This window comes from Cavia porcellus, unplaced genomic scaffold, assembly GCF_034190915.1.
Source record: "Cavia porcellus strain 051 isolate PalLab524CR breed Dunkin Hartley unplaced genomic scaffold, mCavPor4.1 scaffold_2, whole genome shotgun sequence".
NCBI classification, from domain to species: Eukaryota; Metazoa; Chordata; class Mammalia; order Rodentia; family Caviidae; genus Cavia; species Cavia porcellus.
The window spans coordinates 4115208-4141882 of NW_026947485.1; the positions used below are offsets into that span (position 1 = coordinate 4115208).

The 26675-nt window shown below is 44.6% G+C and overlaps 1 protein-coding gene across 4 annotated transcripts in view; it reads left to right on the top strand.

The window, feature by feature from the left end:
• Cacna2d1 (calcium voltage-gated channel auxiliary subunit alpha2delta 1) overlaps positions 1-26675 on the top strand; it is a 401933-nt gene that overhangs the window by 84681 nt on the left and 290577 nt on the right. For all 4 annotated transcript variants that reach the window (XM_063237508.1, XM_063237510.1, XM_063237511.1 and 1 more), the window contains exon 3: positions 2002-2118. In XM_063237508.1, coding sequence (XP_063093578.1) covers positions 2002-2118 — 117 coding nt within the window. The remainder of the gene's footprint in view (positions 1-2001; positions 2119-26675) is intronic.

The following is a 26675-nucleotide window of genomic DNA, read 5'->3' on the forward strand; positions in this document are numbered from 1 at the left end:
GTGTTTCTGAGTTGGATCTTGCTTTCATCTCTTGTGTTAGTGTCTCTACCATGACTCTAATGAAACGCCCGAGATAGCCAGCCCTTAAAGAGAGGTAGCTAGCCCATAAAGAGAAAAGCTGCATTTGGCCTGAGGATTTGGAGGGCCCAGTCCACGATCAGCAGCTCTGAATGTTTGGGCTTTTAGGGCAGTGACCCTATGGCAGAGGGAAATGAGGAAGAGGAGGGCCCGGGTGCCTTCGTCACCTGAGGACGCACACTAGATCCTGCTGCCCAAAACTCAGCCTCTGCCTTGCGCCCCGGGGACCGAGCTTATTAAATGGGGTCCTGTGCAGTGCAGTGAGAAGTGCACCTTCACCTCTGAAGTCACCTCCACTGACCGAAGGAGGTTAGACTGCAGAGGACGCTGGCGGCTGAAGACGGTAATGGTGCAAAGCACAGCTGTGTTTCACATCCATCAGCTCAGTTGGTTTCCTTCAGAGAACTAAATATCCTGGATCCATTAAAGCGATGTTGAGGTTTATGTTTGTAACCCAAATCAACCCATCCATCAAGGAATTCATGAATCTCATCCTAAGCAGGCAGCAGGGAGAGGGCTTTGTGCTGGATAGGGTTCTTCCCATGCAGAGCTTTGGTGTTTCAGAAGGGAGCTCAGAGTCTGCTTGAAGACATCAGCAAACCCAGGAGACAGAGGAATTCAGGGTGCCCCCAAACAGGGGATTGTGTTTTGATTGGGATTTTTACAGTGCTGGGGATCAAACCCAGGGTCTGACACACGGTAGGCAAGTGCTGTACCCACTGAGCTACACCCAGCCCTCAAATACTAACATCACTAAATTCTTGGGTCTTAAATAATGAGAATAAAAATGTGCAAATGCAGTGTGCTAATGAGTATGGCCAAATATAAACATTTCAATCAATGAGTTTTAGAAATGACACAGTTAAAATATTTTCAATTCCCAGTTATCAGTCAGTCCCTTCAGAAGCCCTGGGCTCGCAGAGTCAGTGCCCTCCATTAGGTGAACGTTAGCGGAAGCACCGTGTCTGCTTGGAGCCGCTGTAAAGCGCTCACTGCCCTGTTGGCAGGGAAGCGGGAGGCTGGAGCTGCGCCAGAGCGAAGCAGGGCTGAGCCAGTCCCCGTATGTGCTGGTCTCACTTCCCCCAAGACGGAGGACCTGCCAGGCCTGCTTGGCGGTGGCTTGGTCATGCGTGAGCACCCCATCTGTGCAGCGCGGAAGGGGTTTCCTTCGCGCTCTCCCTGCAGTGTGAGCACCGCTCCACCTGCTCCCCTGCCCCCTGTTCCTCGCCTTGCTTTCTGCTGGCAGTGCGCAGCCCCAAGATCAACTACCCCCGTGCTCTGGGGAAGCCCCCACACACCATGGAGCCAGAAGCAAGGTGTGTTTTTGCTTTTGCCACCTTGGGTAAATTTATTGGAGCTGGATTCCTGAATTTAAACAAAGACAACATTCCATTTGATAAGACATAAATGTGTCCTTATGGTTCTGTGCCAGACTTCCCCGAGGACATGAGTACTCCCAGCGCTCTGCTAAGGAAGTTCTCTGAGGCCAGACTCAGCCACAGATCCCCTCCAGGCTCTGGGCCCCTCGCCCCTCCAGGGGAAGTCCCTCCCCCCAGCGCCCTCTAGTCTACCACGGCCTCTGGTTTTGTTAAATGATGATTAAAATCAAGTTGTAAGTTGGGGTGCAGTACAGCCTCAAATCTCCAAGTCACAAGTATAAACTGCTAGGTGCAAGATGTTTCACAGCACGTAATGAATTTAGCAAGGTGGTAGTCATAAGGAACTGATACTTATTTATACATGTTTTCCTGATCTCTTCCACTTCAAAAAAAAAAAGATCAAAACAAAGAAAAAATAAAAAAGGGCGGGCCTTTCCAGTCCTTCCTCATTGTTGTGAACACTTTGCGATGGGGGTGGGGGTGGGGGGTCCGTGAACCAAAGAAGGAATGAATGCTCTATTAATGTGATTTTCTTTTCACACAGATTTATGAGAAATACCAAGATTTGTATACTGTGGAACCCAATAATGCTCGGCAGCTGGTGGAGATCGCAGCCAGGGATATTGAAAAACTTCTAAGCAACAGGTCGAAAGCCCTGGAGGTGAGTTTAAATTGGATCTCTACCTCTCGCCATTTGTCCTTACTTTCCTAGTTATTTATTGCTCATGTGTTTTGGAGAGGGATTCCTTTGGTGTGCTTTCTTTACCGTGGTAACTGGGTTTATCTACCGTGTTCATAACAATGAGATATCCTTGTGGGAATCTGAAGTAATCAGATAGCTTCTCTCTATGTATTAGTCTGTTTTTATAATACTATACTTTATAATGCATATACTGTTTGAGGTATATGTAGGCGTACACACGTGTAGGTCATTGTGTAGGTGACCACCGTGAGTGTGGTTAAGTCTGCTGTGCAGTGTGAGGCATCACTGATGCCCTTAGGCACAGTACTCTCCCACCTCGCCCTTCTGCGTCCCTGCAGAGGAGCCCAGTGTGCTGAATCCTAATTAATAGCTTCTTTGCTGTATGGAAATAGCTGAAGCACACATAACTGCCTTGCCAAGCAAGGTACCTCTGTGTACCTCTGTGCTTTCTCCACGTCTTAGCATCCTGCGTGCAGGCGCCTTGCTCTTCCTCTCATCCTGTCGGCCTGGCTTATCTGATGCCTTGAGCTCCAGTTCGTGGTGCAGGAGTCCAGTTTGCCCACGTGGCCTGTGTCCTCCTCACTCCAGTGGCTGCTGGTAGGCACAGGCAGCACTGCCCCGTGCGGTCCTCTCACTGTGGCCCGGGCTACTGGTTCCAAGCTCCCCAAGCCCGTGGACATTCAAGTCCCTTACATGCAGTGAAGTGTATCTCTGGGTAACACGCTCTCCCGTGCGCTTTAATGCCTGGTGCACCATTGCTGCTAGGTCGTTGGTGGTTATACCACGCCTCTTGGGCTCCACCAACAAGGAAAACACACCTGTAATGCTCAGGACAAACCCTGCCTTTTCCTCAGCATTCTCCTGTGGGACTACTTGCGAGGCCAGTGCAGGACCATGCACGTGGAATTCCAGCTACTGTGTTTGTTCCTACTGTGTACATTCAGGATGGGGGAGTTTAATGTATAGAGTCAGCACAGGAAGAGGTGAATCACAGAAACCAGTAACAGAATAGGGCAAGACCCACACACTTGGCTCTGTCTCCAAGTGTCGCTCTGGACCCGCTCACCTCTCGTGCTAAGGAGACAGTGGCTGTTTTGAGTGCCGCAGATGCCCCATGAGGCCCTGTTGGGCTGCGTGGTAAAGGGCGCATGAAGCCGCCCTGGGCAGTGCGGGCCTTGGATCGATGTGTACTGGGCAACACAAGTGAGGTTTCTGTCACACTGTGTAGAAGAGTGCACGGGTTAGATTTTATCAGTTATTATTTCTGGAATGTTGCCTGTAATATTTTCAGACTGTGGGCGATCATATATAACTAAGAACCCAGACACAATAACAGCTGCATGAGAGGGAAACACTCTCTGCAGAATTAAATATTATTTTATGGGGATATCTCTAAACTCACTGATCCTCTGTTGGCAAATTCGTATTTGGATTGCTCCGAGATGATTACTACCAGGAGTAATGCTGCTACATTTTCTTGAACAAAGGTTCTGGCACGCATGTGCAGGAGTGTAGCAGTAAGTTGAGTGTGGTGACACACACCTGTGATCCCAGCACTGAGGGGTGGGGCAGGACAGTCTCAGATTCAAGTCTAGCTATCAGTGAGATCCTGTCCCAAGATATTAAAAAGGGTCGGGGGTGTGGCTCAAAGGAGAGGCTCTCTATGCGGTCCGCGGTGCCCCATCCACAGCGTTAATACTGGGTGGTAAAATCACTGCATGTAGAGAAGCCACGGTGCCAGTTTTACACAGGTTTGACAGTTGGATTCTGAAGTAGTTGTCTCCATGTAGACCTTGGCTGTCAGTCTGGGCCCTGTGAATCCAGTTTCTGGATAAATGTGAAAGTGAAGACGTCTTGGTTAGATGTAGAGGGATCCTGTGCTCATTCTCAGAGGGATACCCTGACTGTGTGTCCCCAGGCCACCCTTCCCGCTCCCTGAGAATCCCTTCTTACCTCTAGCATCCTCTTATTCTGCCGGCTGGTTTCTAGGCTATGCATACTTGGGGTTACTTTATTTCGATCCTATATAATGGAAGAGCTGGTTCCCAGCTCGGGCCTTAATTGTACTTTGATAAATTCCTTATTCTGAGGTCAACAAAGGCCAGCTGTCCTTTGAATTGCTTCTAGTATGTTGCCGTGTTAGATTTAAGAAATCGTTGTCAACCCTGTGATTATACACAAACTTTAAATATATTTTACTCTAAAGGGTTCTATTTTGTCTGTCATGTTTAAGTATTTAATCACCTGCATCTGATACTAACATGTAATTTTTAAGCTTCAACTGGAACTGTTTTCTCCTGATTAATTTTCCCAAGACCAATGGTGAAGTAGTTCGCCCTCTTTCCTTGGGGTCTGACATTCAAGCTGTGTCTCTGATAGGCCAAGTCCGCACTGTGTTCATGTCGGGAAGGATCTTGAACATTCTTGAGCCTTTACTTTTAATCTGAATTATAGATTCAGCATTCCATTATCCAGAAAGGTAGCTTCGGGGATTTTGATTGGTGTATTGAGTCAGATCAAATTGGGAAGAATTGATTTATTTTCTATATTACCTTTTTATCTATAAGTGGATAGTCTTTCCACTGTGTTTTTTTCACTCATTTGGTAGAGATTTAAGCTTTCCGTGCTGAGTTTCACATGTTTTATTAGCCGTCACGCCACGGCGTCCTGTAGTGGGAGCTCTGACACTCCATCCTGTGCCTCCGTCTCCTGATCACTCACCCTTCAGATGCTTGGTCTGATGTAAGTACCAGAGTCTCGACTCTCAAAAAATCTCCATGATGTTTTCAGGCACTTCCAAAGAGTTTTATTATTATTCTTAAAGTCCCCAGGGTCTTAATGAAACACGGTAGAATTATCTGTTGGATATTGCTATACATTGAAAGATTGAATTTAAAAGTATCTGTCACTGAGTAATCCATGGTAGGGCAAAATTTCATGACAGGAAAATCCAAAGCAATTCTACCTTCGATTTTAGGGCTATGAACACAACTTTTAGGCATGTAAACTTTTGCCATGCAACCAATGAAAGTAAAGTGTGCTTTCTGTTTCAGTGACTGATTTTCTGGTGATGGCTGACCATGGTTTTGTTTGTACTGAGTTTTCTACTCACATTTTACTCTGGATGTAGGAAGCAAGTACTGTGGATGTGAGCGTCCCTAGAAAAGGCTGTGGGATGGGAGAGTGTGGGACGGTTTCTAATTGGTCCTTTGTCTCTGATGTGGACACCTGGTATATTATTTGGGCGAGGTGGGGATCAGTGACTCTCTAAAGTGCATGAGGGCAGAAATCAGAGGGCAGGAGGGTTACTGAGTAGAATTAGTCACATTTTATGTCTGGGAGAAGATTTGTGTTTGTTTTTAAACTTGTTCTTTGTTTAACTTCTTTGATTCCACAAAAGTAGGAAACACATTATTAGGGAAATATTTTGAGGTTAATTATAAAACAGGTGCCACATTACATTGTAAATGAATGCAAGATGGCATTATCAATTTACTTTTATTTTTTGCTACCTAAGGAGACACCTGGGTTAATGGAGCTTTAGTGTATCTGGGTGTTGTATCAGTACAGTCTTGTAGGAAATACCATGGAAAAATCATGAGTGTACAAATCTGAGGTCAGTGATAGACCTGAGTTGAGTACCAGTTAGACTTACTGTGTGTTTGTTACTCAGTACATTAGCTGACTCTGCCTGCGGTGATGCCAGGCTGTAGATACCATCATTGGTCTCGTTTTTCACTGAATGTCTGGATCTTGGAGTTTATGAAATTGCTCAAGGAAGCATGTGTGTCACAGGGCTTCCCAGACTTGAATGTGTCTCCAGGGCCCCGGGCTCTCCTGACAACACAGGTGCAGGGTGCTGTTTTCCAGTAGACATACAGGTGTGCCCACGCACCTGGGGAAAAACCGAATTGTGAGCAGCAGGAGTGTGGCAGGGTGTTGGGACAGGAGTTTCTGTGTCTGTGATCTGTGTGTTCGTACGTGCACATTTTCCTCTGGGCTGCAATAAGGAGGGGACGTTACCACCTTCTCCACAAACCACTGTCCCTCCTGCTCACGGAGAAGCAGATGTTCCTGTGAAGCGAATACGCTGTGTGGTATATTCTGGAATACTGTGGGTTTTTCACAGAATCATATGCCAGTGAACCATTTAAAATGAGTCAAGGAAATAAAATATGTGGTACTGGAATAATTTTCCTTTTTGCTTGAGTTTGAAAACTTTTTGTAATTATTCTTCAACATCAAGGTTATCAACATAAGTTAACCTTGGAAATAAGTATTTAAAGTCTGTAAAAGTGAAGAAATTTGAAGTGGTTATTTCCTTCTGTTTACTAACAAAATTAAGTTTGATAGTTTCTTTTAAAAGTAAATGAAAACTGTTGTGCTTTTTAGTGGAATTATTGCTTTTGAATACTGTAATAAGTTCTATTTTGCATACATGCACACAAATTTTGTGTATGTGAATTTAAATTTTAATTCTTTTTTATAGCTGTTGATTAAAAAACTCAAATATAACATTTTATTGCTTTATGCTTCAGTTTGTGTTCATTTATCTGTGTGACTCTAAACTATTTCCCTTGACATTTTCTTTTTTAACTTCAACATTTATTTTTTTACTTTTAATTTTTTTACGCTGCTTGTCTGCAGCTATCAACCAGTTTCAGGAAGAGCTGAGAGGGAAATTACTACTCCTCCCTCCAAAAAATTTAATTGCCTTTTTTCTGAAACCATCTGTTTGATAGTGAAGCAGACTTTTGCACTTTAGTAGTTGTGACTGGCACTTTGGATGGTAGACTTGTAAAATCATGCCCTGATTCTGGACTTTCTTTGGCATTAGGTCCTTGTAGAAATCCCGCGGGGCTGACAGATTGCATGTTTATCCCTTCTTGTTTTATGAAAGAGGAAACTTAGACTACTGAGATCTTGCCTGACATTGTATAGATAGCAGGAAGTGCTATCAGAATTCAGTTTTAGGACTTCTGTTTACAGGTGCAAACTTCATCCACTGTAAGTACACGCTTGCATCAGCAAAATCTTACATCTAAGGTAAAGCTGCTGCGTGACTGTCTGAGACGTTTGCTGTATCCCTGGCTCATGTGCTGACTCAGAAACTTGCTACCATTGTTGGATTGTTCTTAAAGCAATCTCAAATCAGTGTTTAGAGGCAAAAATGAAACAATCATTTAAAGTGCCATTAGCATTCACTGAAGCTTGAACCCAGCTGAATTTTCTGCAAGTGTTAATTCATGAGTGAAACCTTTTCAGTAAAACATGCAGCCTCCCACAGTGCCAAATGAGAGGAGGTAAATGAAATTGGTGGTGTTATTATTCCCCCGCCAGCCCCGCCCAGGGGGTCTGCTGGGAAATGAGGGTCTCTAGACCTTTTGCTCAGAGAAAATAGAATTGAGGTTGTAATAAACAAATTTTCGTAATGACACTTCTCCACTTGTGGCATATCCTGTCTCCCTCTGGTTGTCCTGGTAACTGTAATTAAAGCTGCTTCAGCCTATTACAAAGCTTTAACTACTGTAATATGCCCTACCTCTTAATGCAACCTTGACATTCAGGGTATTGTTAGATAGTGAAAAGCAGAAAATGAGAAATGTTTTCAAATGACTATTAAAGTAGATTTTGGTTGTTACTGGAATGATGAGATTATTGTTATTTAAGTAATTTTCCCATCTTTCCTTAGTTTTAAGGCCACTAGTTTTGTAGCTTTTGTAGGCAGCAACAGTGCCAAAAGTATTTGCTAAGAACATAGATTTTTGGTCTTCACTGCTAGATTCTTGAATACAGAAATCCAGAAAGAAATTTAAGAAAAATTAATTCTAAGCAAATGACACAGAGTTTCAGAAGTGTGAATCATAAAGTTTTTAGACATTCAAAGATGAGTTAACTCATCTTAGGAGTCATTGGTTTGCTGTGGTGAAACAGTACCTTCAGTAGAATGGCTTGGATTAAAGACTCTGGTGCCCATGAGGGATTAAGGGGGAACGCGATGGAAGAAATCTGCCTGGATTTCCCTGAAGTTTGGCAGGAAAGAGGAATGTGGAGCATTGCTAAAGACTGTTGTTCTCTGATATTTTGAGCATAGAGGATATAGAGGCAGGTTAATACGAATGGACATAATCTGTGACATTTGCAAACACAAAGGGGCACTGGAGTCTGAATGTTGAAGGACAGTGCCAGGGAGCAGAGTAAAGATCAAGGTTGTAGGATGTGTCTTTGAAAAGCGAGTTAGATCTTCCATTTAGGGCAGAGAGACTTTATTAAATGTGAATGAAGACCATTATGTTGGCAGCCACTTTTCTTCTTGATCAAGTACGTGACATTGAATGCAAAGACTGAGCCATGGGGTTTTGGGGGGAATAAAGTAAAACAGGCTGAAAGGAGTCTACTGTGGCTAATTAAAGTGACTGATAGATAAAACATGAATGTTTCCAATATTGAGAAAAAGTAGAAGATACAAAATACCTGTGTATTCTGTCAGTGAAGTACAGGTCGCATGAGTTTCAGAGTTGCCTGAAAATTCTGTGCCTTTGTGTGTGTGTTTTGGCCATTTATCCAAAACCTGTCCTGAGGTCTAGACTTGTTAAAGTTGAAAGGACCAAGAGAAAGGATCCCTTTGGAAGAAGTTTGAAATATTTTGCTGTTTCTTTTCTCCCAGGAGAAAGCCTGCTTACCCTTATGTTTCATCTTAGTGTGAATGTCTTCAGGAGGATTACTCCGGGATCTAACCCACGCCTTCCTTTATCTGACTGTGGTCTGTGTCTGTGGGTGCTGAGAGCCAGTGAGTGTGCCTAGAGATGCCCACAGTGGTGACGAGGCATGAGGCGGCTTCCTGGTGCACAGGACCTCACAGGTACCCATCGTGAGAGGCTGGCCTGGGGCTCAGGGCTTCCTGCCAGGGGTAGAGTCAGCTCTCCAGCGCAGGATAGAAATACACTGTCAGGTGCAGACTGAGTGGTTGGAGCAGTTGTGACAGCCCCAGGTGTGGAAATTCAATGTCCTGGGTGTCTCCTGACAGCACAGGAATGTGCCCCAAGAGAGGAACAGGTAGGTGCTGGTCTCAGAGAGCTCACAGTAGAGAAAAACGAATGTGTATTTAAATTTTAAAAACAATTACTACACTAAAGGATACACTGCCATGAATCCCCACCAAGATCCTCCTCTTCACTCCAAACACACTGATTCCATCTTTCCTGCTACGTTCTGAGCTGCTCTGGAAGCCCTCTTAGGTTCCTGTCTTTAATTTCGCTGTCCTGGATGCCTCGATGTCCTGAGTGGGTTAAAAACATTGCCCTTTCATGGTCATGTTGACTTTGGAGCAGAGCCGGAAGTCGCAGGGAGGCAGGGTTGGTACTCACAGGCCTCCCTCTCCTGCCCGTCCAGCAGTGCTGGGCAGGGCTTTCACTGCACTGAGGCTCGCACCTTTAAAGACCCTTGGGAAAGAGGACTCGAGAGCTGCTGCACAAAGTGGTGAGGAAGGTGGGTTGAGTGTGTTTTAAGCAAGGGGAGTATCTGCAGGGAGATTAATGGCTAGGTTGTCTTTCATTGTCATAAAGATTTTTTAAAATTTAAATATCCACAGCATCTTTGAATCCCCTCTCCTAGCCACCTCTTTCTCAGCGTGATTGTGGAACTCACCCTTTGAGAGCTGGCGCCTGGTCTTACCATGGCATCAGGAGGAGAAGCCTACAGGCTGGATAGGAGTCCACCACACTCCCCGCTCTGACCCAGTACCATGCTGACAGTGACTTCCAAATAATTCTGTTTATTTTGATACTATTACTAGTTTTAAAAGGCATGGTCCTCATGTTTCTCAAGTGGACCCTGAACTCCTGGACTAGCCTGAGCTTCCTCCCTCAGCCTCCTGAGTGCGGGACCTATCGGTCAGTGGCACTGTGCTCACATCAAATTAGTTTGATTTATAGATTTCTGATTTTTAACTCAATATATATTTTAATTGATTACCAGAGGCTGGTTTGGAGATTATAGTTTTATGAGCGAGAAGGAACAGGAAAGTTAGGGAAAGTGCTAGTTTTAATGTCATTTTCAACTATGATTATTAGAAAAGCCAGTCAAAGGAGAAGCCACGGAGAGTGCAGGTTAATTTTCTGTCCTGTGAGAAGAAATGTATGGGAGGGTAGCTCAAGAGATTCCTGGAAATTCCACTGGGTGGTTCACCCTCCTCGATGGGCAGACTTCGCCTGTGTCGGGGAGGGATTGGCATAACTGTTGTATTTTCCTGGGTCATCATCTGCCGGCTGTGACATCCTCTTAGTTAAACTCAGGCAGCTGTGTCGTTACTGAGAAGTCTGCAGATGAAATGTTAGTTTTAGGGAAAAAGTGATGTCTTAGTTACTTTTGCTGTTGCTGAGACAAAATACCCAGTGCACAAGTTAAAGGAGGAAATGTTTATTTCAGCTCGCAAGTTTTAGAGTTTAGCTGGTGCTCTGCTGGCCCCACGGCAGGGTGGCACTGCAGAGCCGCATCGCAGAGGAGCAGCGGTTCAAGGGTGGGCAGCGGGCAGCAAAGCTGCTGATAGTGGCAGCAGCGCTCTCTGAGTGCCTTAAATTCTGTCCGGGGTGCATAGCGCTCACCCGCAGGCTGGGCCGTCCCCAGTCACTCCCAGAGCTGTGCGGAGCATCACGCACTCTAGATGCAGCCGCCCTCTGGCCCTGGCCTTTGTGCCCTGGCTTACCTTGGCTGATTATTTTCTTCAAACTCAGTGTTTTGATGACACAAACCATGAGCAGAGTCTTGACCTACGTTCCAAATGCAGCTGGTGAAAGGTGAGAATCGGGTACAGACCCTTTGGAGGTGGGGATGTGTGCACTGCCTGTGGGCAGGGAGTGGCCACACCGCCTGCAGAGCCCCTGTGCTCTGTCCACCGCTGGGGCAGGCAGAGACGTCCGTGAAGCCTGCCGCTCTTGGTGCACTTCGTCATCTGGACCCCTGCATGTGGGCATTTGAGAAATGTGTGTTTCCCTACTTTAGTTTTTAAAAAGTACATTGGGGGTTTCTATTGATATGAAGAGATTATGCATGTTTTGCCGTAAATGGTAATCTCTCAGAATGTTCGCTCTGAACATGAGCATTTTGTGAAGCAGATTTCTGGCTTTACTGCGAGAGGCCTGTCTGTCCCGGATACCTCTGGTCACTGTGCTGCATGGCGAGTTCCAGAAACATTCTACCTTTCTTAGCTTACCTGTGTTGGCTGCATTGTTGTGGGTTTTAAAATCTAAAGTAATTTAATCTTAGGAATTTGGGGCCAAAGAGGAGTGGGAGAGCACTGAACACAAGAGACCACTTGAACAAAATCCAGAGGACAGGTCCGTCTGCCTGCAGCATTTTGGCTTTTACAAGTGTTTCTGTACTGCTTAGCAGTTAGCACTGGAGAGTTTTTAAACAAGTCTTAGCATTGCTCAGTGTGAATTGCTGGGTGTGAATTGCTTAGCATTGTGAAAGCCTGTGCAGTCTTTGTCTGCACAGGGTGGCTACCTGTGCTGAGCACCCAGTTCCTTCCTGGGGGCTTGGACAGAAAGGATTTATATTCAAAGAAAACTTTTTGGGAAATGTGGTTCTCAGAGTCTGGAGGATCAGAAACTGGTAGTTATAGTCTCAACAAGAGCGTGCCTGTGTGAGCTGCTCCCTGTGGATAGTACACACTGTGAGAACAGCACTTGGAAAACTTGAGGGGCAAAGGACTGTGGGAAAGTGTGAGGATCCAGTTTGCAGGGCTGGATCCACCTCATCTAGGGGCTTTGCAAGGACCCTGGGGTGAAGCAGACATTGGCAAGTTAGAAAGAATTCAAGAGTTCAGGGAGGAAACCAGCACAGGTTTCTCTGGATGACCACATAGGTCTGGACCCATGAAGCTGGCGGGTCCCGCACAGTAGCCATGAATCCTGGGTCGGGGCTGAGAGTTACCTGATACTCTGAGTCTCGAAATCTGCAGCATCATTGAAAGATAATCTCAAACTGAGGCAGATTTTACAAACTAACACGATCTTAAAAGAAAGGTTCTCATCTGAATATGCTAGTGAAGAGTGTTTGTGTAAGAATAAGTATGTGTGGAGAAACAATACCACTGTCTTTGAGTCACACAATGGAATCTTCAAATAGAATTACGTGGCAGCTCTTAAATTCGGAGACAACCTGATCAGGTGGTGTTTGCTAACATCAAGCGTCATTTGGCCGATTATAGCATTGAATTGAAAGTGGCTTTCTGACTGCTAAAGTTGTTAACTTTATTTAACATTGCATTTTCTGTTTCTCCCATCAACTAGTACTCTCTCACTGTCTGTGAATTCATTTTCTAACTTTTACTGAGTAATCTGAAGACAGAGCCCTTTTAGGAGATGCCCCACAGCATCCTGGCTTTCTTTCTTTAGAATATTCACAGACTATCTTTTAAACCTGTACTCTGTAATTTCTCTGCATTTGTGAAGTCAGGAACTGCATGTACAAAATTTTTGCTTTCCTTAAAATTTCTGGACATCATTTACTATTAGCATTACGACTTTAATTAAAGTCTGGTAGACTTACAAATCTTGGATGAATTTTGGGGAACCTTCCAGACAGGCAAGTGTCTAAATCACCAAGGTTAAAGAGTTAGTTGTTCTTTTTTCTAGTATTATTGGTGATTAAGCTTCCACAGTTGTAAAATTTTCCTGTTGCTTAGCTTTGATTTTAAGCCTTTGTTCTAACCTCCACGCCCCATCTCATGTCCACCTGGCAAATTCCCTGGCTCCTGTGTATTATGATCAGGTTGATATTGGCCTGAAAGACTATCTGGGTTCCTCTTTGTGGGGTCTGCCGGCCTGAGGTGGCGGCAGTTTTCAGAGTCTGGAGTTCTTGGAAGTAGTGGCAGCTGTGGTTGCTGATCAATGCTATTGCAAGGCATTGCTTTAAATGCTTTACCCATATTAGCACTTTAAGGCTTCGCAGAACCCAGGGAGCCAGGCATGTTGTTATTCTGCTGTTTTACAGTCTGTGTAATCTCTTCCATCAGAAGTCCAAACCATTCAAACTTGCAGCAGAGGACGTCTCACACCCAGGTGTCTCTGACTTCCCTGTGTTCTTTTCAACAGTGGGCCTCACTCAGGTCTACACACTGATGACCCCTGGTTTTCAAAATCTTTCCTGTGAGGGACTGTTTTCTTTTCTGCTTTGCAGTATCTTCTGTAAATCATCAAATATCTATTCCCTGATTGCCTTGAAGAATAGAGGCAAGAATGTATTGCAATTTGATAAGAGGACAAATACTGTGACACAGAGTCCAAGTGTAACTCAATCATCGTGTACTCTAGGTACAGCAAGACTACCTGTTTTGACGGTCCTGATAGATTGTGTGCTTGTATTTACAGACACACAAGGATATCATGGTACATAATTAAACAGCGTACTCTAAGGGTTAAGGTTAGGGTCTCAGTGTCCCACAGGGTCCTGGGTACCATCCCCAGCATGGCAGACATTGAACAAATAAAAAATAAAAAGAAAGAGAAAGGAAACTAAAATAGTAGCATACGATAAAATAAAAGTTCTCTTAAGAATTCACCATTCATCCAGGGATTTAGCTCAGCAGCGTAAGCACCTGCCTGGCCAAGCAAAAGGTTGTGAGTTGGATTCCCGGTAAAAAAAAAAAAAAAAAAAAAAAAGAATTCACCATTCAGAGAAAAACTACCCCTTCAAGTTTGAGGGCTGGGCTTTAAAAACATGTGTTTTTTAAAAATTTTGTGTATCAGACTTAAATTACTTTATGGAGATTTTTATGTGGTGGGTTATTACTTTAAATTTGTAATTTGTGTTATTGTATAATATGAATGTATTATTACTTACTTTGCATTCTGGTGGTAAAAATTCAGCTTATTTGGGAATGGCCCATGCTGAGATCCTGCATGACTGATCTTTACACACAAGCGAGAGCGCGCATTTGATTACTAGAAGTATGTCATGGCGGTGGGGTAGGGGGGTCAAAGACACAGATGGGCATTATTTGCATTTTCCTTTTTAGGGAAGTGGGGTTGCGGGTGTCTTTAATTTTCCATCAAGTTCCTTTTCTCCCCTTTCTTTGTTTTTAAATTCAAGGCCTTTGATAGACCTGAGTAGGGATGGATGGATTCCGTCTGGCCCAGTCTCACGAGTTAAATAGCATCCTGCAGGAAGGACTTGATTTTAGGTGATAGATATATTTCTAATTATTGTAACAATGTCAGGACCCCACACTTTCATCTGCACGATGACTTTGTTGTTGGCAACAGGGGTAAACATCTGCCTTCCAGATTTACTGAAATAAAACCCCCAGCCTCTGAGGCGAGCTGTTGATCCCTGTGCGGGCAGTCCCGGGCAGCGTGCCACCAGGCCACACTGGCGACAGTGACCTGCTGTCATGGTGCTGTGCTCTGGGACATCTGACCCCAGCAGCCCAGCTGAGGGTAAAAATCGAGCTGTGCCTGGACAGCCCAGGCTGTTGGCCCTTGGGGCCGGCTCGTTAGCCTGGGACTGATCTCTCCCCGATTACAGCTGTCCAGGAGCTGCCCTGTGCTGTGCGAAGTCCCTGGTGTTGGCTCTGCTTTTCTGAGAGGTTCTGGGTCTGCAGGGGGAGGACCTGGAGCAAATCATCTGGATTCCGTTCCTACAAGTGGGTCCAGAAAGAGTTTATTGCCCTGTCTATTACTGCCTGTGCCCAGTCCCAACATCATGTGGCCTCGTGAACAGGAAAACAGTTAAGTCATCATCCACCATGATATTTATGCACTCAGAACATTTGCTTAGAAGTGTGTGTTTAAAAGTCACTTTTGCTGGAGGTTCATCCTGGGAGTTTAACTCTTGCAGAAATGTTTATTTGCATTAAATTACTTTGCATACATTGGCTGTCCCCTGTTAAACGGGCTTGTGTAAACCACGGAATGGGTGATGTCTTTGTTAGCAGCAGATTGCCACTCCTTAATCAGTAATCAGATCCACTGGAGTGAAACGAATCCTGACAAAGTCTCAGTAGAGTGTTGACACTTCCGGTTTGTTTTGAATTTTTAAAAAGTGTCTTACATAACAACGGTAGTTAGAGTAACAACAACCTATGAAGTGCTTGAGATGTGAGAGAGACTGCAGGAGGCACCTCTGTTTGCCTCCTAAACCCTGGCCGCCGGTGGTAACAGTGTCTCTACTTTACCGGCTAGTTCTCCTCCGACTTCTGTCCAGGTCCATTGCATTCCCAGGCTTGCTGACTGCATTACTGCTTACCCTGCTTTTCTTTATTTTCTGGCTCTTCATCTCCTTCTCCTCCTTCTCCCGTTCCTTCTCCTCCTTTTCTTCTGTTCCTCTCCTCCTTCCGTTCCTTCCCAGGGTAATAACGGGAGGAAGTGAATGTATAATTACAATATTTCAACTATCTTATCTGAGATCATGCAGTTCTAGGTTGGTATTTTTGTGTCGGAATTAGATTACATACTATGGTGTTTGATTTTACATCAGCTGTTCTGTAGAAAAGTAGTAATGATAGTTTGTTTTAACTTAATTACAGTGTGTGTAAAGCAGGAGAAAGGCTGAAACAGACAGGAAGGAACAATGCAAACGCGCAGCCTTGTGTCCGCTGTCTTGCTTGTGTGAAGTATTTACATGGAAATGTGGGTTTATCTGCCCGCAGAGGCACAGATGCGCTTCTGTTGAGCTGAGTGGAATCCCTCAGGCTCCTACGTGGAAGTCAAGAGTTACAGGGTATGCACAAGCCAGGCGGTCTGCTGGACCCCTGTACCCATCACGGACACTGAGTCTTGGGAGTATTGTAGGAGAACTCTGGTTACCAAACCTTACACCGTCAAGGTTTAAAGATCAAAATTATTTAAAAAGTGTTTGTACTGAACTTGAGTTTAGATACCAGGCTGATAATCAGTCTTGCAACCAGTGAGTGAAACAACCTTTTCTGATGTGATCTCTCTCAGTGCCTTGGTGTTGCTGGAAGGGAAGTTCAGTTGCTCTCTAACTGTAGGCAGAGACACAAAGCTGAGTCAGTCCTTGGCAGTTGTAAGCACTGGATGTCCTTCATTAACCTTCCCCAGAGCCCAAGGCCTCGGGCTCCATGAAGGGGAGGGGTCTCCGTGGGAGGGGGCAGGGAAGCTCGGAGCTGTTTATCTGCAGCACACAAGAAACTGGGGAACACTCAGGGCTTCCTTCTTGATGAAGTTTGCAAAGCTTTAATATGTGCACTGTTGTTTTTTGCCCCAAAGAATTGTTTACTGGCTCTGTATAATTTTTGCAAATGACACTATCTTTTGGGAACTGCTCTTTTCTTAATGTCAGAGATGCTAATGGTTTGCTAGTCCTTGGACCTGGAAAACCAGCCTTACTCCCCTGGAGGAGCGGGAGGACCAGATTTCTCTCCTAAGTAGTAGCCTGTAGTCCTCAGCTGACCCTTCACACCTGGCCATCCCCCTTGGGAGCCAAATCAGCTGTTGAGAAGCAGCAAGTAGCACCTACTGGCCCCCAGAATATACATTGCCTCTCCTCTTCTGCCCAGATTCCCTGCTGCTCCCTAGGGGTTGAGATGCACAGAGTTCATGCAGTGTGGCTCAGCTGCGCAGCGACACTGCGTCCACACTGAGGGAAGACAGTTTCAAACTTAGCCACGTTGCCATCATGCAGGTCGCACTGCTCCTCTCTGTGGGCAGCGACCCTGCTATCTGACTGTGTTTCACTGCTGCATAAGCAGGGTCCCTTACAGAGGGAGCTGGCAGCGTGCCTGTGTCGCATTTGTGTGACAATAGTAATTTCCCACTTCTCCATTCAGTGACAGCATCTAAAATGGGAAATCATGCACGCACGAGGCAGTGAGCTTAGAATTCTCCCGGGTACCCTTGTGACCCTCTGGGCCTGGTCAGTTCATGTCTCACAAGGAGATCCCCCTCAGCTAACGCGGACCAAGGAAAGATGGCCTTGTCACGTGTTTCCCAGGTCACCCTACAGGCACCGGGTCAGATATTCTGATCTGTTACCGCTTTACTTTTTTTTTTCTGTTAGCACTGAGCATCATGCAGTAGTGTGTGGTCTGATTATCAGAGAGGGAGATGGTGCAGTGCCCCTTGGCAGGAGACACCTAGGGCGCTCAGATTGGGAGTGGGCAGGGACCCAGCGTGGCAGAATGTTTGAAACTTTCTCCGGTTTAATCTAATGGAAGTCATCACCACCTGTCAAGCACAATGTGTGTGTTTCTCTTCTTTTTATTTTTATTATTTTATCCTCGTACTGGGGGTTGAACCCAGGGCCACATGCACATTAATCAGTTGCTCTGTCCCTGAGCTCTGTCCCCAGCTCTGTCAGGCACAATAAGTACATTAGATTTTTGATTTTTGAAGGTTTTCTGGTCATTGTTTTGGTGCCTAAATTTCCCATGGAACAAAGCAAACTATATTTTTTAAAGCTTCTACTTTGTGCCATTGATCTAAGGAATTCATTGTAATTCTAGCTAGTATTTGTAAAATGTAACCAGTGATAAGCCAGATCTTCTTATGGAAAAAAAGAATAGTGATTTAATTTTCATAAGTCCTGATATTTGTGAACTTCAGTTAGTTTATGTATAGAGTTAGCCCTGTGGTTAAGTGCCATGATTTTCTTCATTCTTAATAATGATTTAATTTTCTAGAATCTTAATGTTCCCCTTTCTCAGGTTATCAGTGGAGGGTGACATTTTGAGTTGAAGAGGTGAATTTAAAAATTTTATTTCTTTTAGTACTGGCTCATTGGATTTTTCTTTGTAGCTTATCTCTATCTTTCCCATTGTTTATAATTCTTTCAGCCTTCAATAGTGAAGGTTCTGTCGGCATCGTGTGGTTGTTAATTGTTGATATCATCTGGTAATTTTTGCCTTTTGATGGAAGAAGGCAGCCTATTCACGTCTGCTTTAGTGCCTGAAGATGTTGTTTTTACTTGTTCCATATTCTTTTAGAGCCACTGTTTTGTTCTTTTTCTTTTTTCCATCCTCCTGAAATTGTCATCTGTGTCCTGTGTGGCAGTTCTGGTGTGTGTCTAGAACTTGTTCTTGCTGCCTGTCGCTTCTGGTAGTCTTTCAGTCATTCTGCTCTGCTATCTAAGCAAGGCACAGCTGCTTTGGAGATGAGATGCACGCTTTCTCCACGCTGATTCCCCATTATTACCCAGCCCCTGCCCTCCCCAAGCAAACTGCTGCAACTTCCAAAGTTAGATTATTTCTTACTAGAACGTCTCGGGTAATTTCTTCTGGATTTAAGCGTTTATATTTTGCACCATAGTGCACTGTCTTCATGCCAAGCTGTGGTCCTGTCTTCCAGGATTTAGCAGAAGTGGCCCCATCCTCTGTTGTCTCTGCGTCAGAGGAGAGGTCCAGGGCCAGCACAGTCGTATCACAGAGATCAAGACGGTCGCGTCCCTTTGGGGTTGGAGGTTTGTCCCTGGGCTGCCTCACTGGGATCCTTTCCATCCCTCCATCTCCCCACTCTGAGGGGGCGCCTGGTCCCGACCCAGGGCTTCCCCTGCCGAGGGGCACTTCTGCCAGACGTGTGTAGGACACAGTCCTCTTCGGGCCTGTGTCACTGTGTGCGTGTAGGCCACGTGCTGAGGCCTTCTTCTGTGTTCTTCTGTCAGCTTTTACTTTATTACTTCTTCATCTTTAAGATTTCTCCAGTTTCAGTTTCTTGCGTATTTAAACTTGTAGGCTGCTAAACAACATTCCACAGTTAGTACCCTCTCATGTAATTCACCTATCTTTTAAATTCTCAAACCTATAATTTGTGTGTGTGTGTGTGTTTCTCTGTGCATGTGTTTTGCTGTTTCTGCATGAATTTGTCCATGTCCTTTGCATGGTCTGTTTCACTGAGACACAGTCTGATGTTTGTACTGGATCTCTCCTTCCCACCACCTGGGATTGTTCTCTGGATGTGGAAATGGGTCCCATGGGGGAATGTGAGGCCTCAGAAGGCCTACAGTGGGCCATGTCCTGACCAAGCTGCGGTCAGACCTCGGCCCCAAGATCTGGCGGGTCCCGGCACACTCTGGTGACCCAGCAGAAAACTTTGCCCTGCTCAGCTCAATCATGAAATAATTTTCACTTTGCAGAAAAGTTTCAAGATCAGTAAAAAATACTATTATGTCACATCCACCCGTGTCCCCACAGTTATCATTTGACTGGCTGCATGTGTACCATCATCACCCTGACATGCACACACATGCACATGCACACTCATCTGCACATACACCCAGGACTGTTGTTGTGAGCTGATTGAAATAGGTCACAGATATCACCCTTCTTGGCTGTCTGAGGCTGGGGGATCTCACAGGGTGCAGGGGGATCCACTCTGATGTCTTGGTACGTTTTCCGTGCTCTTATGAAATACTGGAGGCCGGGTAACTCATCAAGCACAGTGTTTGGCCAGGATTCTGCTGGCTGGAGAGTCGGGCAGCACCGTGCTGATGTCCTGACAGGCCCCTGGCTTTACGCCGGTGTGCACAGAAGCCAAAGGACCAAGTGTCACAGCACTCACACCTGGTCTCATCAGAACTTCTCCAGGTACACTAGACCTGACCCAGTTCTGGTTCCGGAGAAGCCCTGTGTTGGTGTTGGGGGTCAGCAGCTCTGCCAGTGGCTCCCTGGGACTTTTGCCTTCTGGAAGAGAAAGGGCGTGGTTCTCTTGTTGCAGCCCGGGGCCTGTGACATGGGCAGGGGCAGGAATTCTTGCCCCATCTTTCATTCATCATCCAGAAAGCATTCACTTAAAGGGGGGTGGAGGGAAAAGCCCTGCTGGGAAGATTTTGCTGCTCTCAATAAATGCCCACATCATGTATTTATGGACAATGATTTTAACAATGATCGTCCATCACTGACCACATTCTATAAGGTTATGTGCTTAGAACTCCAGGGCAGGAGGGACACAGCACCCCCACCTTGGAATAGGGTGTGTGGGGTGGGACACAGGCTGCTGAAGCCATCGGTGACACCCAACATGGTCCTCCTTGTCTGCAGGACCGGTTCCCCAGGTGTGCTGGGAGACGGGTTCTCACCTCGCTCTCTGTGGGAATCAAAATGTCACCAGTGCTGCTACAGCTTCCAGACAGTTTCTGAGTCAGAAGATTTCTCAGAGAGCTGAAATTAGAATTCCACATGACCCAGCCATTGCCTGCTAGGTATCTTCCTCAAGAAGCTGAAGATACCCATATCCAAGAGCTGTTGTTTAGAATCACAAGTTAAAATTGATAAATACTTCTTTTTTTTTTAAACCAAATATGTGGAACGGCAAATTAAGTTAGGCTGTATTCTTAATGTAATTTCATTAACTTACATTTTGGAGACAGGGTCTTGTTATGTAGTTCACGTGGCCTTGAACTCACTTTGCAGCCCAGGACGGTCTCGTGCTAGCAGCCATCCTTCTGCCTCAGCCTCCCGAGTGCTTGGTGTAGGTGTGCACTGCCACACCCAACAGGTGTTTTATTTTGTTAGTACATCTTTGCAGTACATGCAGTTTATGATCATCGTGGAATGGTCCCATGCACAGACTCAGCTTATTTCTTTATTTTATTTTATTTTATTTTATTTTTTGTCTTTTTCCTTTTTATCAGTACTGGGGATCGAACCCACTACTGCCTGCTTGCAAGGCAGGCGCTTATGCCTCTGAGCTAAATCCCCAGTCCCGCTTATTTCTTTTTTTAGAAACAATTCCCTTCCCTTTCTCTCTCTCTTCATCCTCCTCCAACGCCCCACCCCCTTTCCATTGTTGTGGACAGTGATCTTAGCCATGAGATGATGTGATGGTGCATCACGCTGCGTTCGTTGATGTTGCTGGGTCCTTGTGCGTAGCATGTCTTCACTTAGCTCTCCTTGCCCTCCTCCTCCCCCCTCACACTCTTCCCTTGGAAGTCTTCCCTATTGCTGGAGACCCCTCTCCTTGTCGCCTTCTATCCATCCCTTATTATTCTCTTTGTACTTCGCCTCACTTGTGTGACAGGTACCCTGTGGTATTGTGGTGATCGCTGTGAGCGCTGGGTGTGGTGTGCTTGTGTGTCTGGTTTATTTCACCCAACATTATATACTCCAGGACATGCACCTTCCTACAGAGGTGGCAGATCTGCCATTCTTCCTGTAAGAACGGTAGGGCGTCAGATAGATACCACGTTTTCTTTATGGCGGGGTTCAGGCTGCTTCCAAGTGGAGCCCTTCCGGGCCGGTGTGGGTGTCACTGCTGCATGATGTCTTCAGCTCTTTGGGGAAGATACGCAGCAGGGCTGTGTGGATTCTAATTCAGCTCTTGGAGACCTCTCCACACCGATTTCTGCACTGGTCGTCCTGGTTTACACATGCACCAACAGTAAGGAGGGCTCCTTTCTCTCCACAGCCTGTTTCCCCTACAGTTCTGGTTGCACAGGGTTGGTCGCAGTACTGCGGCTGGATAGGCTGATTGCAGGATCAGCTGAGAGTCCTGAGGGGGCAGGAGGTCCCATCACCTGGTGTTCAGAGAACCGGAGGGAGACATGTTTCTCCGGCTTTCTCAGGCTGCCTAATGGCCAGCACCAGTGGCTGATTAGAGCAAATGCTTTTACCATTTTGAATAAACTACAGCTCTCTTATGGTTTGTAAAAAATTGATGAGGACAAATAACAACTTCTTTCCTTCAATTCCAACCGAGCTAGTATTTCAAGTATAGCAAACACAGGAAATTGAAAATATAAGGGAAACAAAGGATTTACCTGGCTGGTAACTTCAATTCTTTGAGTCAGATACAAAAGGAAATCCAAATTCTTAAGCCTGAAGAAGTGAGTGGCTTAAGAATTACTTATTCATTTGATAAATGTATTCTTCTACAGAAGCATTGGCTATAAATACAAATAGGCAAAAATAATGCATAGTTTGCTTTAAAATGTTTATACCTGCACATATATAACACTTGTTAGAAATGACTGGGATCATAGGTAATATGCTGATAGTTTTTATTTAGTACCTAATTTAATATTTAAAAATTACAAAATGTACATATTTAATGTAGCTCACCCTTCATTCATGTAGTCGGTGTGTATCATTCCTTTTTCTTATACAAATTCCAGCTTTGAAAGTCAAGGTTGTGCTGGCATACTTTGCACCCGTGTCCACACATGTGCTGAAATCCTTCCCGAATACATTGTTTTACTTCAGATGCGTACTCTTGGCTCATTTCCAGAGTTAGCATTTTAGAGAGGGTTCAGTTTCTGAAAATCATAAAATTAATTCTTAGTGGGCACTCTGATTTGAAACTGAGTGCAGTGCTTTGAGTGCTTAAATTGTGTTTTATGTTTTTCTAACACATCGCTGTTCCTTCTTTTACTGCTTTTCTTTGCTCTTTTAGGATTTTTTTCTCTTTTTGGCACTGCTGATTATCCTCAGGACCTTATTCATGCTAAGCAAGCACTGTGCCACCCAGTTATATCCTAACTTTTTAAAATTTTACATTGAAATTTTTTTTAATCTCTCAGTAAGTTCTCTGGGCTTGAACTTGAAATCCTCCTGCCTCAGCCTCCTGAGTAGTTTCTGTGTCAGCTGCTACACCTAGCATTTGACATATTTTTAAATGGTGATCAAAACTATCTTTTAAACATTTCAGGTCTTACTTAACAATTCTCCACTGGTAAACTCTTAGATTGACTTACATTCAGTTATTTATAGATTATGTGGGGAGGCAGATCATTGTATGTAGTCAGTTTTGAGATCTTGGCATATTACCTTGAGTGAACTGTAAGAAGTAGAAGTCATAATCTTTAGAAAGACCTCCTAATGTCTGTTTCAACTTTCCAGTGTGATATTGGTTACCTATATTGTGGATTGCAGTGCTATTTCAAACCGTATATGTCAGCTACCTAGATGGTAGTACTATACTAAATATTCTTTATGATAGCACATAAACTGAAACAATTAATCTCTCAAACTCCAATAAACACAAATGTACGTGGACTTTTAAATGTTTATAAATTTATAAAACATTCAAGAAAGAAAATTTAAGTATATTCTTAAAAATGTGAAAGTATATTATTTACTGAAAAAATAATATGCGTTTGTTTCAGATGCCCTCATTTATGCAATACATTATTAAAAAGGAATAAGATTTGAAAAATTGGAAAATTAGATATCGGTTTTTAATAAGTAGTTGAAAATAAAAAGATCACTTTACTCTTAATAAGTATTTTTTTCATTATGCACAATTAGAACAACAAATAACCTTTTGTACTATCTATGAAGTATTTTTATATGTGAATTTACCAAATTTGTGAGTGAAAAATACTCATAGAAGTGTTCACCTAACACATCAGGAACTTGATTAGAATATGAAACCTTTGGCATTCTCCTTGTTAGCACTTCAGCTTTTATAGACATTAATGAAATTGGAATATGCAAATTAAATACAGTGTTTATACTGGGACTTCATCAACTCATTTTCTTCCTTTGTGAAATTTAAATTTGAACATTTTATCAACTGCTTTATTATAATGATCAGCACCAGGAATCCACGTTCTAGTTCTTTATCATTATATTGAAATATTTACTAAAAAATATTATAGACATATACTGAAAAATTTTTTCTTTAATTTGTTTTCTTTTCTCTTTCTTTTAGAGACCGGGTTTCTGTGTGCAGTTTAGGTGGATAGCCTTGAACTCATTTTTTGGCCCAGGCTGGCCTTGAGCACTCAAAGAAATTCTCTTACCTCAGCCTCCCAATTGCTGGGATCACAGGTGTGCACCTCCATGCCTGGCCTGGAAATTTCATTTTAAAGCCAAATATTATATGACAATATTCAAACATTTATGATGACTTATCTTTCTAATATTTAAATGTCACATTTTTAATCAATGTAGAGTATAGATGATCAATAAGTATAGTAATTATGAATTTTTGGTGTTCTAATTGCTCTAGCCTCCATTTAAAGAGTCCAGTTTTAAAAACTCGTAAAGCCCCTCAATTGGAAAACAAATGTGGCCACTCATCAGGGTTTAAAATTTAGAGACTGGAATATTGTCCTTAAAACACAGTCTGTCTGCTTATGAAACGTGACAAAATGCTGAGTAAATTACTTAGCAGTGAGCATACTTTTACGTGACTGCTCATGCATTACATTTCTGCCCCTTGGGGACAGGCTGGTGGGTGCTGTGTGATTGCAGAGCTTCGTGCTTCCGTTCTTTGTGGTCTAAACCATTACTCATGTAAAGGCCGCGTTCCCGTGGCTGCTTGTCCTTTCTTCTCTGACTTGCTTTTTTCTCTCAACCCTCTGCAGCGCCTCTGGCTCTGCTGGCCCTCCTCTTCCCTCCTTGGCAGGAGCAGTTGCTCGTTTCACTCTCTTTGTTTAGAAAGCTGCCCCAGCACGGTGTCCTCTCTGGTTTTCTTCATCTGCCAGGTCTCAGTGTGAGGTCAGCAGGTTAGAATTGCCTCGCTGGACCTTCCTTACTGTTTGTCTCAGTTACTTTTCTCATTGCTGAGACAAAATACCCAACATCCAACGTTACAGGGGGAGAGTTTGTACAGGCTTCAGTGCATAATTGGCCAACTCCAAGGCAGGGTGGCACAGGGGCTTAGTTCATGGTGGGCAGAACACAGCGAAGCAACAAGAGCCAACTGACAAGCGACAAGGGAGGAGCCTTTTTCTGTCCCTTGTAGCTTACCCAGGAGACTCCCCCTTAATCCTAGTATCCCGTCTTTGATCCCAGCATCACACACCCTAGATCTAGCCATATGCAAAAAGCCTCACTTGTGACTCCATGAGGATGTGGGGGGAATCTAGACACAAGCCGTAACATCCTGCCCCTGATTCCCCAAGGCTCATGCACATCCCTTTATGCAAAAGGCATGTAGTCCATCTGTAAGAGTTGTCACAGTCTTGACAGATTCAGCATTGCTGAAAAATCCAAGTCCACAGTTTCCTCTGAGATTTAAGGAAAGCTCTGAGCTTCAAGCCCCAGTGCACATGGAAAGGAAGTTAAACATTTCCACCATTCAATGGCACAAGAGAGACTGTTCCATCCCAGAAGGTACAAATAGAGGGATAGCAAGGAATGGAAATGAAGAAAGACTAACATCCTGCAGGGCAAACATTAATTCCCCCACTGTTCCACTTCCAGCCTCTCCAGCCATCAGCAGCAAGTTGTGAATTGCCAAGGACTTGGGTGGCTCCACCACTAGGGCACTGCTGGTGGTTATAGCTCCCAGGGCTCCTCGCTCCCAGGGCTGACTCTGTTCCCTCCTTACAGTTTTCCTTGAATGATCCCAGTTCTTGGCTTCTGCAGCCTTTGGGGTCTCAGCTGCATCACTGGCTTCACACTCACAGCTTCACACACTGCCCTCTCAAGGACACACTGGCTGGCCTAGCAGGTCGTCTTCTGAAATCTGGATGGAAGCCTTTCTGACCTGACAACTGTTGCATTCTGCATGCACCTAGAACCAGTGCCATGTGGATGATGCCAAGGTCTGCTGCCCATTGGAGCATTGTCAGGCTTTCTTCTTTTTTAGCTGTGGAGTTCAAGTGCAGGATCGCTGAGCACTCTGAACTAAATCCTGAGGAACAGCTAGGCACTGCCATTCTGGAGCATGGTGCTCTGGGGCTCTCTTCTCAAAGCAAAGTCTTTTATCTTTGCAACTCTCAGGCTGCAGAGGCTGGGATCCTGCAGGTTCTTGTGATGTCCCACACCTTCTTTTCTGTGGTCTTCTGAAATACTTGACTTTTTCTTGCTAGTCTTTTTAACAACCACTTTGTCCTCTGTTTCATCTTTGCAGTCCACTGCTTTCCTGGAGCTTCCTTTCTGGCCACACTCAACAATGTTTTGAATTCTGGGCTCTTTGCTCTGGTTCCTCAACATAGATCTGGCTATAGGCCCCCAGCAGCAGCCAGGCCACACTTAATCTTAGGTCAAGTCTCTGAACACGAGCAAAAGGCAGACAATCTTTCTACCAAGCGTGACACACATCATCTGAATCCATCAGCCAATGCAGTCCTTCTTCCCAGCAGTAACCTCCTGAGCCTGGTCTTTACTGGCAGCAATTCCATCAGATTTCTGGTCTTCCGTACTCTGAATGGGATCTTCTATCAGGTATAGCCTAGGGCTTTCCAGACTACTTTCCAGATGATATCACCAAAGCTTTCCTGCTTCTTCCCCTTCCCACAAACCAGCTCCAGAGTTAAAGCCGTGCCACACTTCACTGGTACCAAATTCTGTCTCAGTTATTTTTTTAAGTGTTGAGTCAAAATATTCAACACAAAGTTAAACAAAGAAAGATTTATCTACCGTACAGAAGGTAGAAGGTGCAGTCTGTTACGGGCTGGCTCCAAGGCAGGGTGTCGTGGTAGAGGGGAATCAGAGGGGACAAAGTGTTTATGGTGGGGTCAGTGTAGCAAAGTGACAGATAACAAGTGACCGCTGTCCACTGATGAGGGAACAGCCTCTTTCTGTCCCTTATAGCTTATCCAGGTGACTCCCCCTTAATCGTCGCATCTACCCTTGACCCCGGCACCACACCCCCTAGATCCAGCCATCT